Raw genomic sequence first — 13,584 nt, 5'->3', positions numbered from 1 at the left:
AGAGAGAGAGAGAGAGAGAGAGAGAGAGAGAATGAACCAGGGATAGTAAAAGCCAGGGCAGAGAAATTCCTCTCAAGAAGAAGACATAAACCCCCACATGGTGGCTTTGTTGCAAATTGCAGGAACGTTTTGAATCAGGAATAAAGACAGAAACCCCACATGGTGGCTTTTGATGGTCACCATGCCACATGCTTTATTTTCAATGATAAAAATTGAAATGTACAGATCTATGGTGAATAAAAAACAACTCTTAAGTTAATATTGATGATAATACACATGCATATGCAGATTTAGAACAAGAAGAAGTAAGCAATTATAAATTAAAATTAAAATTAACTTAACCTGAGGCACCTAATCCCCTCGACTTCGGTAGCCTGACTGCAGCCAGAGGGTTGACAATGCCTTGTGAATCTTTCCCCAACCCCATGCCTTCAACAAAACCCATTTTCGCCATCATCTTCGATCCAAATCCTTTGGTATGCTTTTCGAAATATCCAACTCTTTCACTCTGAGTTTGAGAACTCTGAGCCTGAGATCCTCTTTTTACCGGGATATTCTTTGCTGGGGGTGTTTTACCGACTGGGATCTCAACGGGGGTGGAGAATTCCACACCCAAGCCAAGTGATTTAGGCCGTTGGATCACTTCGATGGGTGCAGCCATACCTTGTCCATCTTTTCCTAAGCCACCTTCGATGTATCCCATTTTAGCCAGCATTTTTGATCCAAAACCCTTAGTGTGTAGCTCAAAGGAACGATATTCAGTTGACTCAGCAGCAACCTTGTGTTTACTTGCTTCTATTGAGTCAACAGTTAAACTCTCAGCCGCTGATTGCATTACGCCACTTGACACAAATGATACTGGTGTATTAGCATATGAATCCATATTCCCACTGCCATGTTTGGCTGAGGTCTTCGGTGTCTTTCTTTGGCTGGATTGTTTAGATTTCGGTGTCCTAAAATCAATTCCTTTTCCAATTTTCCTTGGCCTGTTTTTGTCTCTACCAGGCTCAACAACAGAGAAATCAGCATCCTCCATGTCAGCTCCAATCAGCTGAAATATAGAAAACAATCACTGAATTTTGCTGCACATGCATACGTAGAGGATCGAAGTATATAATGATTATATTTCAGAGCAGAACAAAGAAGACAACGAGAAGCACAAAATATGAAAAATGCAGAGCCAGACCATACGATACACTAATTGTAATTTGTAAGCATGAAACGTGATTAACCTTTTCAAGACGAAGTCTATCACTTGCAGATGGCATGCCAGTGTGTTGTGTCTGCATCACTGTCACAAATCTGGGAAAGGAAAAAAACATCAACTCCATGTTTTCTTTGCTTAACTATAATTCACGAAACAAAATTATTTACCTCTTCTTGCCAGATCCTTGGCAGGAACTCCTCAGGCGATACATTGCGGCTAATCGCTGAACCTAAAATATCCAAAAGCACTAACTATCAAAGAAAGGTTAACACTTGATGGACATGAAGTGACCACAGAAAGTGCAAAAGGTAAAACTATGAGGATCAAATAAGTTACAAACGGAAAATTGAAGAGATCAATCGAAATTCCATACCTGGGAACAATCCCGGGAATGCATAGGCTGAAAAGAAAACATATCTACTCCATCCAAAACAATTTGCTCCATTTTCTAAAATAGAAAAGAACAAAGCTGTCATATAGTCCAAATATAAAGCATTGCACGATATATCTTCCATGAGTGTACCAGCACACAACTTCACACAAAACAACAAAGCAGTATACCAGATTTATTTGCTCAAGATCAACGCCTCGGCGCAGCATTCTCTCCTTACGCTTTACAGCCATCATTTCTTTACGATGTTTCTTTTTTGTCCCTGAATGGAAAGTCAGTTAGAAGTTAGAACAATAGATAGCATGAGCCAAGGGCATGAATGACAATCCACCTAAAAGAATAACAATATCATACAGGAATCCTGTTTTTGATAAACAGACAGTCCTCAGACATTTATTACCCCATGATATGTGGGCAAATTTGCCCACACAGTCATTCAAATTGAGATCCTAAGTTCATAACTATCCACTTCTCATCATACTCATCAAAGGATACTAGGGATACTAGAAACTATGGATATATGAGAAAGCTCATTTGCTTCCCCAACTGAAAAGAAAAAGCACTTAAATGTAAAAAGTTTTTAATTGCTGAAATTCATTACGAACTTGGCTCTGCTGTATCACATCCCCTTCATGGAACAGACACATGTTAACCAAGTTAAACATATGCAAGCAGCTTATAAAGATAAAGATATCTTAGCAATCTTATACCAGGAAAATGTCTTGAGAATTTACTCCTTTGAGCTTCTGCAGGCCAAGACTGAGGAAACTTGGCAACAGGTTTCTTTTTGGAATAATTTCTTGTATCCTTTACAAGCATTAGGTCATCTATAGCCAAAGACCGAGCATGTCTTTCAGTCACATTGTATTTCTTTTGTGACTGGACCTTCTTCCTACCATACTCCCTAGATGCATCCTGAAGAGCAATTCCGCCCAACTTCTGCAAAGTCTCATCAAAACCCTTCCTCAAAGAGCTATTCTTATCCGGCTCATCCAAATCCTGTTCCACCAAAAATTTGGAACTTAAGATGTTGTAACTACCACCAATTCCCACTAAATAATCGTCTGCAACCTCGTCATCTACATCTGAATCACTATCAGACAAGTCTTCACTTTCAGAGGATCCAAGTCGTTCTCCAGACTCAGAAGAGCCGGAGCTTCCTTCATACAGTGACTCTCCATTTTCATCTTCTTCACTTTCTTCATCAGAAATATCTTGGGTGTATAATCTCATGCCACCAACTGACAAAAAGCCTGAGTTCTTCTTGGGCGACAACATCTCTGTTGTCATCTCTTCAGCCATCTCATCATCACCAACTTCACAATCCATCCCGTTATTGGCATCCATATGTTTCTCAGAAGATTGCAAGTTAAAACATGAATCTTCTGGCTCTTCCATTTGCTTTGAGGAATCTTCAACATCACTTGGGGTTTCCTCAAGTTCATCAGAGAACCCTAGCCCTCTATGAGAGCTTTCACCTAACACAAAACTTGAACCGTAGTGATAAGTAAATTCCACTTCATTGGGGCTTGACGGTTGTGTTTGGTCCCCATGAGCTAAAATTTGGGTATCCTTGTAATCAACTAAAACCAAGGGGCACGACTCATACATATCTTTGCCTGCATCACCGCCATTGCGTAATTCTGAATAGAAACCCTCCTGTTCAAAACCAAAGCATATCCAAACTACATGAATGCAGAACCAACGCTCCTACTTAATTGTTAACAAAAAAAAGAATATCCAATGCATCAATAATTTCACATATTATCTCCGTACACATTCTCCAAAGTGACCAAAACAGAACCTCAAACATCTCGCCACATTTAACAAGTGCATATGTTATGCTTCAAACATTGCTTGCCACTGGCGGATGCATATAGGGACCCGGGGGGTCCCGGGACCCTTCAGAAGCCTGAAGAAACACTTGTGATCGACCATCGGGACCCTCCAACAATTTGGGCAGGTGCAGTGGAGAGGCTTGTTGCCTCCATGGATGTGCTGGCAGCAGTGCTTATAAAAAAGGAGAAGACGAGGTTTTTAATTTTGGTTTTAAAAGACCTAGCCAAAACGACAGCGTTTTTGAGCCAGGTCATTATAAAAAATTTTAAAATTAAAATATCTCTGTTTTCTCTGAGAACCCCAGTCTTTTCCAGTATCCCCAAATTATATTTAGGAACTCCTAGCCCCAATCGTCGCAACCTTCCAACTTTAAACCCAAGTTACCCTATTCCCCACCACCATTTGCCGTTCCACTACCTTTAGCTGCCTAATTTTAATTCTTCCAAATTCATATAAGTTTTTTAACCCTAGACTCTAGTCCGAACTCCCAATTAATAATATATATGTTACATTAACAAATTTTATCTTTGTAGAGTCACTAATTGCGTTATGTTGCTGAGGAGAATTTGTTGGTGTTATTACCTTTGAGATTATTCTTGATTTATTCAATGAACCAAATTCAATAGAAAATAGTGATACTGAACCAAATTAGTCTAATATTTTTTTTCGAACTTTTATGTTGGGACCCGCGATCTTGAAATCCTGGATCCACCACTGTCGCTTGCAAGGACCTAAATTAGCAATATACGAAAAACTTCCCCACGAACTAACTATTGTTCAAACAAAGAACAAAACTTTCGATGAACTATAATTTACATAAACAACAGCACGAGGAAAGTGTTAACTGCTTAAGCTTAGTCATATTTTATTCACTACAAGCACAAAATGCTAGTCACAAAAATTTCCACACAACCCAATCCATTCAAATAAATATTTTTTCGAAAAATCAATTTAAATCTCAGATCATACAGCTAAAAATGTATTTCGTACGACAAAATACGACAAAAAAAAAAAAAAAAAAAAGACATTTTCTCTTTTATTGAAAAAATAAATATATCAGGAAGAAGCTTTTGAGCCAATAGGACATACCTGAAATTCAACAGAAGGGTATTGGTACCCTATAGCAGTAACATTACATCTCCGAGAATCACTTTTCGACCCAGAAGCTGCTTTTGCTACAGATTTCGTCGCAGATTTGTTGCTCGAACTCGGATTTTTCCCTGAAATTCAAAATCCAACAAAAGTTTGAATTCTTCCAATAGGGAAACAATATCGGCTGTAATTGAATAAAAAATATCCACTTCAAATCTCAGTCTCCTTTATTTCCCCGGAAACCAAACAGAAAATTAGCAAACTACAATCGTTTGATAGAGATATAGGAACGACCTCGCTGAGCGGTTTGAGGGGATGACCAATCAGATAAAACGCCGCCCTCCACGAGCAGACCTCCTCGAAATTTGGATTTTGACGACGACGATGGCGATGCTCTTCTCCTACCGCTGCTCCAATTTAAGTTGCTGCTGTCGTTGCTGTTGGGTCTTCTTCTTCCTCTGCCTCCAGCCATGGCTGCGCTCTGAGCTTTTGCGCTGTTGCCGCCACACAGAGAAGGTCTGATGAAAATAATGAGAGTTTTGGATCTGCAGTCCAACGGACGCGTGCGGTTCTATCCCCACCGTTGAGGAGGATGAACCGGTCGGTGACTTCGTGGCTGCGACTGGTCTTTTCCTTTTCCCATTTTTTTTTTTTAATGCTATGCACACGTCTTATTTTATTTCTCACACACATTTGATAATTTCTATCTGTTAATTTTTTTCGATTTATCGAATCCGACGGTCGAAAATAAAAAAGGTATTTGAGAAGTAAAATGGATGTGTAGATATCACAACTTTTTTTTTTTTTTTCCCCTTCAGGAGGGAGGGTTGGAAGATGCAGTAGGAATATGCTTAGCTTCAGAATCTTAAGATGATGGACACGGTGGCCCAAACTCAAATAGTTCAAACATTGACCCAAGCCCAAACTTAAGTGGTCCAAAAAGTGATTCGAGCCCAAAAACAGTTTGCGATCTATGTTTGGAGTTAGGGTTTTAGGGCCTGCACTGAACCTTCCGATACGTCCGAGTTGCACCCCTACAAATTATTATCTCTTCCACATGGCATTGTGAAGCCCACCTGGGCTTTTTCTTTGGTGTGATGTATGGTGTGATAAATGATATGTGTATGTCATGTCAGTTAATAAGTTTATTTCATTGAATCTAAGTTTTATGCGCCAATTCACACATCATGTTATATACAATATGTTTTATAGCATCAATTTTTTTTACCTCTTTCACACCCCTCTTAATTTTCAGCTTTCAGATTGAATGAATTAAAGAAGATCAATTGACAAAAATTAATAAGAGTGTGTAAGAGACGAAAAAAAAGTATGTGAATAACACTATTTACAAAAATGTTGGATTCCCAACATTACTCTGCTAAAACGGAATGACCTAACCGTAGAGAAAGAAGGTTTACCAAGAAGAAAGAAATATAATGACAAATTGATGCATTAAACTCTATTCAAAACAAAATTTAGAAGTCTAGTATGGTCTATATGTATATATATATTTTTTTCATTTATAAATGAGATGACTTATGTCACATCCCCGTCCAAGCGGGATCACTTTCCGGACTCAACTCCCTCGTAGCACTATATTGTCCGCTTTAGGCTCCCAGCATACCTTCACGGTTTTGTTTCTGGGAACTCACACGAGAACTTCCCAATGGGTCACCCCTCATGGGAGTGCTCTCGCGCGCTACTCGCTTAACTTCGAAGTTCCAATGGAACCCGAAGCCAGTGAACTCCCAAAAGGTCTCGTTCTAGGTAGGGATGAGAATATACATATAAGGATCACTCCCCTGGGTGATGTGGGATGTCACAATCCACCCCCCTTAGGGGCCCGACGTCCTCGTCGGTACACATCCGGGCAAGGATTGGCTCTGATACCAAATTGTCACATCCCGCCCCGGGCAGGACTACTTCCTGGGCCCGACTCCACCGTAGCACGATATTGTCCGCTTTGGGTCCCTAGCACACCTTCACGGTTTTGTTTCTGGGAACTCACACGAGAACTTCCCAGTGGGTCACCCATCATGGAAGTGCCCTCGCGTGCTACTCGCTTAACTTCGGAGTTTCGATGGAACCCGAAGCCAGTGAGCTCCTAAAAGGCCTCGTGCTAGGTAGGGATGAGAATATACATATAAGGATCACTTCTCTGAGCGATGTGGGATGTCACATCTTAGGTTTCATTCTCATTACAAGCGGGTCAAATCAAATTATTGTGGCTTACTCGTTTTGTGACTTAGCCCAAGTGTCACCATCCTCTTAGTGTAAATATATCATTGCATTAATTAAAAAAAAAAACAAAAATTCAGAAAAATTAAGATATATGATTTGGAATGTCCCCATTAGATATTTGATTAAATTAGGATATATATAAAGGAATGATCAAGCTCACCAATATGATCATGCTGTGATAATTCCCCTTTTGAGTGGTGAAGTGGACCACTGCCTAGCTGGAGTACCTAAGAAAATTTGGTACTTGGGAAGGTGGAACTTAATAAAGATTATATATATTGAAGGTCTTACCAATAATCATCAGTTGGTTACACATATAGTGGTTAGCGTTTGAGGCTTGTTTGATTGAATCTTTTTCTTGGCTGGCTTTGGTTGCCATTTAATGGTGCAAAGTTTTAATTAATATTTATAAGCAAATGCAGTTGGAAGAAAAGGAAAAGAACCTCCCATGAATTAAATAGATGCGACCACAGGCGGGCATGCATTGGCCATATACGTGTATAAATTTGGTAGAATTGGTACATATTAGCTTATATTTTGCCTACTTTATTAACTGGAAAGTTTTTCCCTAGGCGTGACTAGTTGTGCAACTGGAATCTGCATGTTGACTATGCGGATTTAGGATAGGGGAAGGACTTGCATGCATGCATTTTTCTGGATGATATATAGAAGATGACCAATGACAAAGCTATGAATTTTTGGGGGAGGGGTGAAATATAAAAAGGTAAGAGGTCGCAGAAATGTAGACAATTAAATCTCTTTAGATATATAGTAGACAATATTAATGTTGATAATAATTTATCAATACAAAACAAATTACAATTGTTATTGGCAACATTTCATGTTGTGAAAACGTCGCATAATAGGCTCATTATCAATAAAAGTAAAAATATATCTCTCAATTTAAATAACCATGCTATCCTTCAACCATTGATCTCCCATTTTATTATGCAACGGTGTTTTCACAACAGTTATAGTAGAAAATGCTCTTTCCACTGAAGCAGTTGCAACCGGTAACACCAAAACCAATGTAAAAAACTTGTACACTAACTTATAGTTTTCACAACTCTCGAAATTCACCAAAAATATCACTATTTTTTTTAATGATGAAAAAGTAATATGCATCTTCATAATTGCTTATGAGGTGAAATCTAGTTTCACCACATTACAAAGTCCCAAAAGATACGAGTTTAGTCAGCCACGTGGGTTTAATTTTAAACCAGAATGCTATATGGTTCTTCATATTCTTATCAATCTCGGCTTCTCCGGAAAGCTTAGCTTCCCTATGTTTTCCCTATAAAAAAATCATTGAAAATTTGTAACTTTCTTTTTGCTCGTCGATTTGACAAAAGGTTTTCGCCTACAGATTTAGTGAGTCGAGCCAAACAAGTTTAGGTAAAGGATTTGGACATGCAATCAGGTTTGGAATTTTATTTTTTTAATTCGGGATTTTATACAAACTAGACTTTAATCTCATGTTTCAAGTGTTCTTGACTTCAATCGTGTCATTTAGAGGTTCAATCAAGATGAAAAAGCCAGCTTGGAGGAATTCAGGTAAGCTATAAGCTTATATATCGTTGTTGTCAAGTTTTGGAGAGGAATTCAGGTAAGCTATGAAAGCCTTTGAAGCTGGGCAGTGGCTTGGCTTGAAGGTTGGAACTTGGAGGGGAACGGCGAAGGCGCGAAGAGGGAATCTAGGCAGTGGCTTGAAGGTTGGCTTATCTTCTTGAGCTGGTTCGTGGGGGCTCCAATAAGGTTAATTTGGACGAGTGGTACCCATATGTCAATCTTATTTATTTATGTTTTTCAATGAATACAAATGACATCGTTCTACTTAAGGGGGTTTTCTTTTTTTCTACGTCCAACACAACGCCGTTTGGCTTGGGTTTTCAGAAAATTGAACTGCCGCACGCAGTGCCTGAGCAACAGCAGCAAAAAACAGGGGTTCATTTCCGGTGAGAAGAGGGGCGGATACTTACTCCTGGACTTCATTTCCGGCGAGGGGAGGGGCGGTCACCACTCCTTGCCCCTATATTTGTGTTATTAGTTTAAAACGTCTGGATATATCTTGTTACATATCAATTTTCTTTTAGGGTGGGGGAATTTTTTGGTGTAACTGCGTTTAGTATATGTAATACACAAATATAAGTATATTCACTAATTCTATATTCCAATATAAACTATTTAGGCTTGTTTGATTTTATTGTTTTCAGTCATGTGAGCTTGCATACGGATTATGCAAGATTTTGTTGAAGTGAGTTATTTTAGCAGTTTGTGCGACTTTTGTCTGTTTTAGTTGACATTTTTGAAATTGTTGTTTTTTAAAATCATGTTGATATTTGTGTATTGTACATGTTTTTGATATGTATTTTTTCAAGGAATATCAATAATTTGATAAATTATAAATTCCACATATATATATATATTATATTATGATACGTAAATTAGTAACACTGTATAATATTATTACGACATATGAGTTTGTAACACGCCGTAACCCTAGTATATGTATCACAACTACGTGAATCTCCGTTCTGCAAGTCCAACATAGCATGTAGCTGTAGGTATGGTATACATGCCCAATTACTCTCTCTGCCTTTCTTTTTTCTCCACCCCTTCAGTAAATTGCATTTACTATTTCCTGCTAAGATCGTCAATCGTGATGCTTTGGCATCACCTTTCCAATGCTCATATGGGTAGCTTAGAGTCTCACATGATAGTGCAGAAGTATCCGTCCATTTGTTGCTGCATGCAACTTGGTTCCCAGACCCGATCCCAAATGCTGTTTTCCTTTTGACATCAGAAAATCTTAACCGTTGATTATTATTTCTTTAATTTAGCTAATATAAATATTCATTTTGCATCTTTAATTAGTTCTTAATCCCAAGCAACAATACAATACTTTAGCCGGTGTTGGTGTTGAATCCAAAGGAATCAAAGTGCATGCATGTGCTTTAATTTTCTACAAGCATCCTTTTTCTTTTCTTTTTCTTTTTCCATTTTTTGGTCAACAATTTTTACAAGCATCGTACATACATTAGAATTGTTTAAGAAAGATCGTGTAATATTATAATTCACTCACATTACTGTACATTTGCTTATAATTTGTTGTTTACTCATATTATAACACGCGAATTAATTAATATAACGGATTTTTTTAGGCATACTTCCATTTCAACGCAATGCATGTGTCAAATTCATGCCACAAAATTTCTCATTAACACAAGTAAATCAATAGTTCCATGAAAGTTGATCTTTCGTCTTGAGAAGTAATGTAGATAGCTACTTACTCCCACAAATTGCCAAAAAATTGGTTTTTAGCATGATTGGTGAACAAGATATTTTATAGGATCAACAACATTCTAGCAATACGGCAGCAATATATAGTATACCAAACACATACACAAACAAGTACACAGATAAATAATTGCTAAGCTAATCCTCGCCTCACGCCTCACATATATGATGAGTTTGGGTTTAGGGTGACCTAATTAGAATTTTAGTTTTTCAAAGTGTGTATAATCACATTACCACATGATGTTAGTAGAGAATCATTTGAGTCTACTTAAGTGCATATACGTTCATAAACATTTATAGCATAAACAAGGTGAAACTGTAATTAAAATCCCAAGTACTAGGTACTTTTGAGTAATGACACATGCTTTTTCAAAACACTTATATGGCCGTACCTTCAATTTTGTTGCTAAATGCATACATAAGTAACTTTGGTTATCTAAAAGCATCTTCAAAGGAAGAGCCAAAAAATTCATATAAGCAATAACATTAAAAAAGGCAGCAATTAAGATAAGCAGACTCAAACGAGTCCACATCAGCAATTACAATCATGAAATGTAAATAGTGTAATAAATAATAATTTAAATTTAACATATAGGGTAAAGAACACTATTTAAAAAAAAAAGAAGATAAATGTGCCACACAAGCCTTCAAATGTAAATTTTGTTTAAAATTTAATTTTTTTTCTTTGGAGATGATCTAAAGTATTTTAACGGCTTAACCCTTCTCAAAGAACTAACAATACACACTAATTCACGCGCTATGATATACATAAACAATATAATTGATACTAATTCATAATTAGATACACGTGTTTTTTATTATCATATATGTCTTATAATACAAGTAGACTAATAACACCATATAACGGGGAACTCAGTTACACCTAACTAATTTAGAGTATCTAATTAATTTCTTGTTAGTAACTTCACTCCCCAATTTCTCTCCCAACTCGTACCTAAATTTCAACTCAAACAGGCCCACATGGAGAAGTGCACGCCAAAAATTAACTCAGACTATGACCAACCCACAACACACGGCTTGAACGCTTGATTTACTGCCGCATATGCTCATACATCACGGAAATACATCATTTCCAGATCTCTTTCATCAAAACTGTCAAATCAAATGATTCGGATCTTTAAAATTTGATTAAACGGCTAAAAATAGAACCAATTTTTATAAGTCATAATAATTTTATTCGTTGTACCAAATTTCAAGTGTCCAGGTCACTTGATTTGGTGACTTTGGTGGAAGAGATCCGGATCTCCATACATCACACCCAACAACCCAGGTAGGAGTTAACCGACGAGAGATTCTTTAGTGTAACCAGTACACGGGATATTATACCATGTATTACCATACAAATGGTGGGATATGTGTACTAAAAATTAATAACTTAAAAAATAAAATTTCTTACAATTTCTATTAAAACACGTAGTATACCACTTATGTTCTTGTCACAATGAATAATTTCGCCTAGCGGACAACCAACTGCTCTCCCCCTTTTGTCTTTTTCACCCCTATCCCGTTGTTCTTCACTAGATAACTACCAACAACCCCTTTTCCTATAAATTGCCCCCGTTGCCTCTAAACCTTATTTCTGGAACTGCAACACGTATTCAATACGAATCAATCAACGGATCGCATGGCCGCTGCAGGAGCTGCCGCGGACGGGCTGTTCCGGTGCGTGTACGAGGGTTGCATATCGGGGTCGGATATCGGAGTGGAACGGCGCCCGTACCACCGCAACTGCGGGTGTGCCCTACACAACAAGTCACGTAACAAGCAATGCACCCACGGAGGGCCTAAGAGTAAGAAAGTGTCGTATCCGCTGAGGCGGGCTTGGAGCGAAGGGAACTTGGCTTTGGTGGCTTCCGCCGGTTCTTCCGTGCACTCCTCGCCGTCTTCCTCGCCGGCTCAGCACAACCACGCGGTCGGGAGGGCACATCATCGGCGGCAGTCGCATCAACATTTGGATACCTTGTGTGATGAGGATGAGGAGGAGGAGATTGTTTTCTTCAAGGTTTGATGTACGTTTGTGATTTGATCATTACAATATGTATACTTACTTTGTTTGATCAATTATTATGGGATAATCAAGTTTTGTAATTAAATCTAATTTTGAGGATATTCAGAGAGGTTTCGTAATATATGAGATATTAAGAACTTGATCTCGTATTTTTGGTTAAGTTCTGTTTTGAAATCACTAAACAGAGTACTGGGTTCTAATTTGTTTCTACCCAGCTTTGTCAATTTCATTCTAAATTTGCATTTTTAGACTGCAAATTTGAAATCGTGTCCTTTCAAAACCCAATTTGGGGATCTAGCTAGATTTCTGAGTTGAGCTAAGGGCTGTCTTTTACGTTGATGAAATCAGTGTGTGAACGAGTGAGATTAAAATATAACATAACAAGGTCATGTGTTTTTGTTGGAGGTATCATACAGATAATGTAATCGGGGTAACCCTTCTCAAAATTAATATTTCATTAGAGTTGGTGCCAAAAACGTATAGGTAATTTTTTGTTTTCTTACATGTAACGAGTCATTCAATTCAACAAATAAATCATAAGTGATCATATTTGAATAAGTGCACAATTGTGACTTGCAAATAAACCTATTTCCAAAGTTTTCTGGTGACTTGAAAATAAAACTTTTTCAAATATTTCCGGAGTTTTTTATTTTTTTTTACATGTAATGAGTTATTCAATTCAACAAATAAATCATAAGTGATCATATTTGAATATGTGCACAACTGTGACTTGCAAATAAACCTATTTCCAGAGTTTTCTGGTGACTTGAAAATAAAACTTCTTCAAATTTTTCTAAATTTTTTTGTTTTCTTACATGTAACGAATCATTCAATTCAACAAATAAATCATAAATCATCATATTTGAATATGTGCTTAATTGTGACTCGCAAATAAACCTATTTCCAGAGTTTTCTGGTGACTTGAAAGTAAAACTTTTTCAGATTTTTCTGGAGATTCCTGAATCTAAGATTAAATAATGCATAGGAATTGGAGAGCCGTTAACATAACGAAAGAGTAAACCCTGCAATCATCAGCCTTTGAGTGTACGTGTTTAATTGCCAAATAGTCAATAAAACCAATAAAATACAATGCAAACACGGAAACACCACCACACGTATATAACGTATTGTAGGCTGGATGGGCTGTTTAGTCGGCTGCCACCGCCATGTTAAACGGTTCGAAAGACAACTTGTGTTAACATATTATAACAAAAAGAGGAAAAAGAAAACGAACAAACAGAAGAAATGACACACAAAGTGAAATGGCATCCATGTTCTCATGTCCCTCCGTCTGTGTGCTTCCCAACCTGTCATTTTCAAATATTAATTAGAGAGAGAAAAAAATTTGTAATTTTTTTTTCTAACGGTTAAATTAAATAAATCGATTAATCGAAAGAGATTTGAGGCACATAAATAAGAAATTGTCCGATGAATGAGGCATTTCTCAACTCACTGTTTTCAAGTTCAATCAACTATCTAAAATTTTTA

At 37.5% G+C, this 13,584-nt stretch overlaps 2 protein-coding genes across 3 annotated transcripts; one reads left to right on the top strand and one right to left on the bottom strand.

Moving 5' to 3' along the window:
• Positions 1-233: 233 nt before the first annotated feature.
• On the bottom strand, positions 234-5,207 carry LOC137739452 (uncharacterized). Of its 2 annotated transcripts, XM_088686513.1 has the most exons (8): positions 4,824-5,207; positions 4,527-4,657; positions 2,309-3,257; positions 1,769-1,860; positions 1,581-1,655; positions 1,375-1,436; positions 1,233-1,302; positions 234-1,051 (listed from the first exon to the last, which is right to left on the bottom strand). In XM_088686513.1, the coding sequence occupies exons 1-8, from the start codon at positions 4,999-5,001 to the stop codon at positions 338-340; spliced, it is 2,271 nt and encodes a 756-aa protein (XP_088542639.1). In that variant the 5' UTR covers positions 5,002-5,207; the 3' UTR covers positions 234-337. The 2 variants fall into 2 exon arrangements, with proteins under 2 accessions (XP_088542639.1, XP_088542640.1); XM_088686514.1 differs by lacking the exons at positions 4,527-4,657; positions 4,824-5,207 and adding an exon at positions 3,375-3,568.
• Positions 5,208-11,642: 6,435 nt separating this feature from the next.
• LOC137739537 (uncharacterized) lies at positions 11,643-12,217 on the top strand. The gene has a single exon (XM_068479184.2). It carries the CDS (start codon positions 11,713-11,715, stop codon positions 12,094-12,096), a length of 384 nt encoding a protein of 127 aa, XP_068335285.2. The 5' UTR covers positions 11,643-11,712; the 3' UTR covers positions 12,097-12,217.
• Positions 12,218-13,584: the final 1,367 nt, after the last annotated feature.

The sequence above is a fragment of the Pyrus communis genome, chromosome 15 (genome assembly GCF_041283825.1).
Source record: "Pyrus communis isolate YQ-2024b chromosome 15, ASM4128382v1, whole genome shotgun sequence".
Taxonomy (NCBI): domain Eukaryota; kingdom Viridiplantae; phylum Streptophyta; class Magnoliopsida; order Rosales; family Rosaceae; genus Pyrus; species Pyrus communis.
Note: the sequence above shows the minus strand (reverse complement) of the source record. Positions and strands in the feature narration are given on the sequence as shown.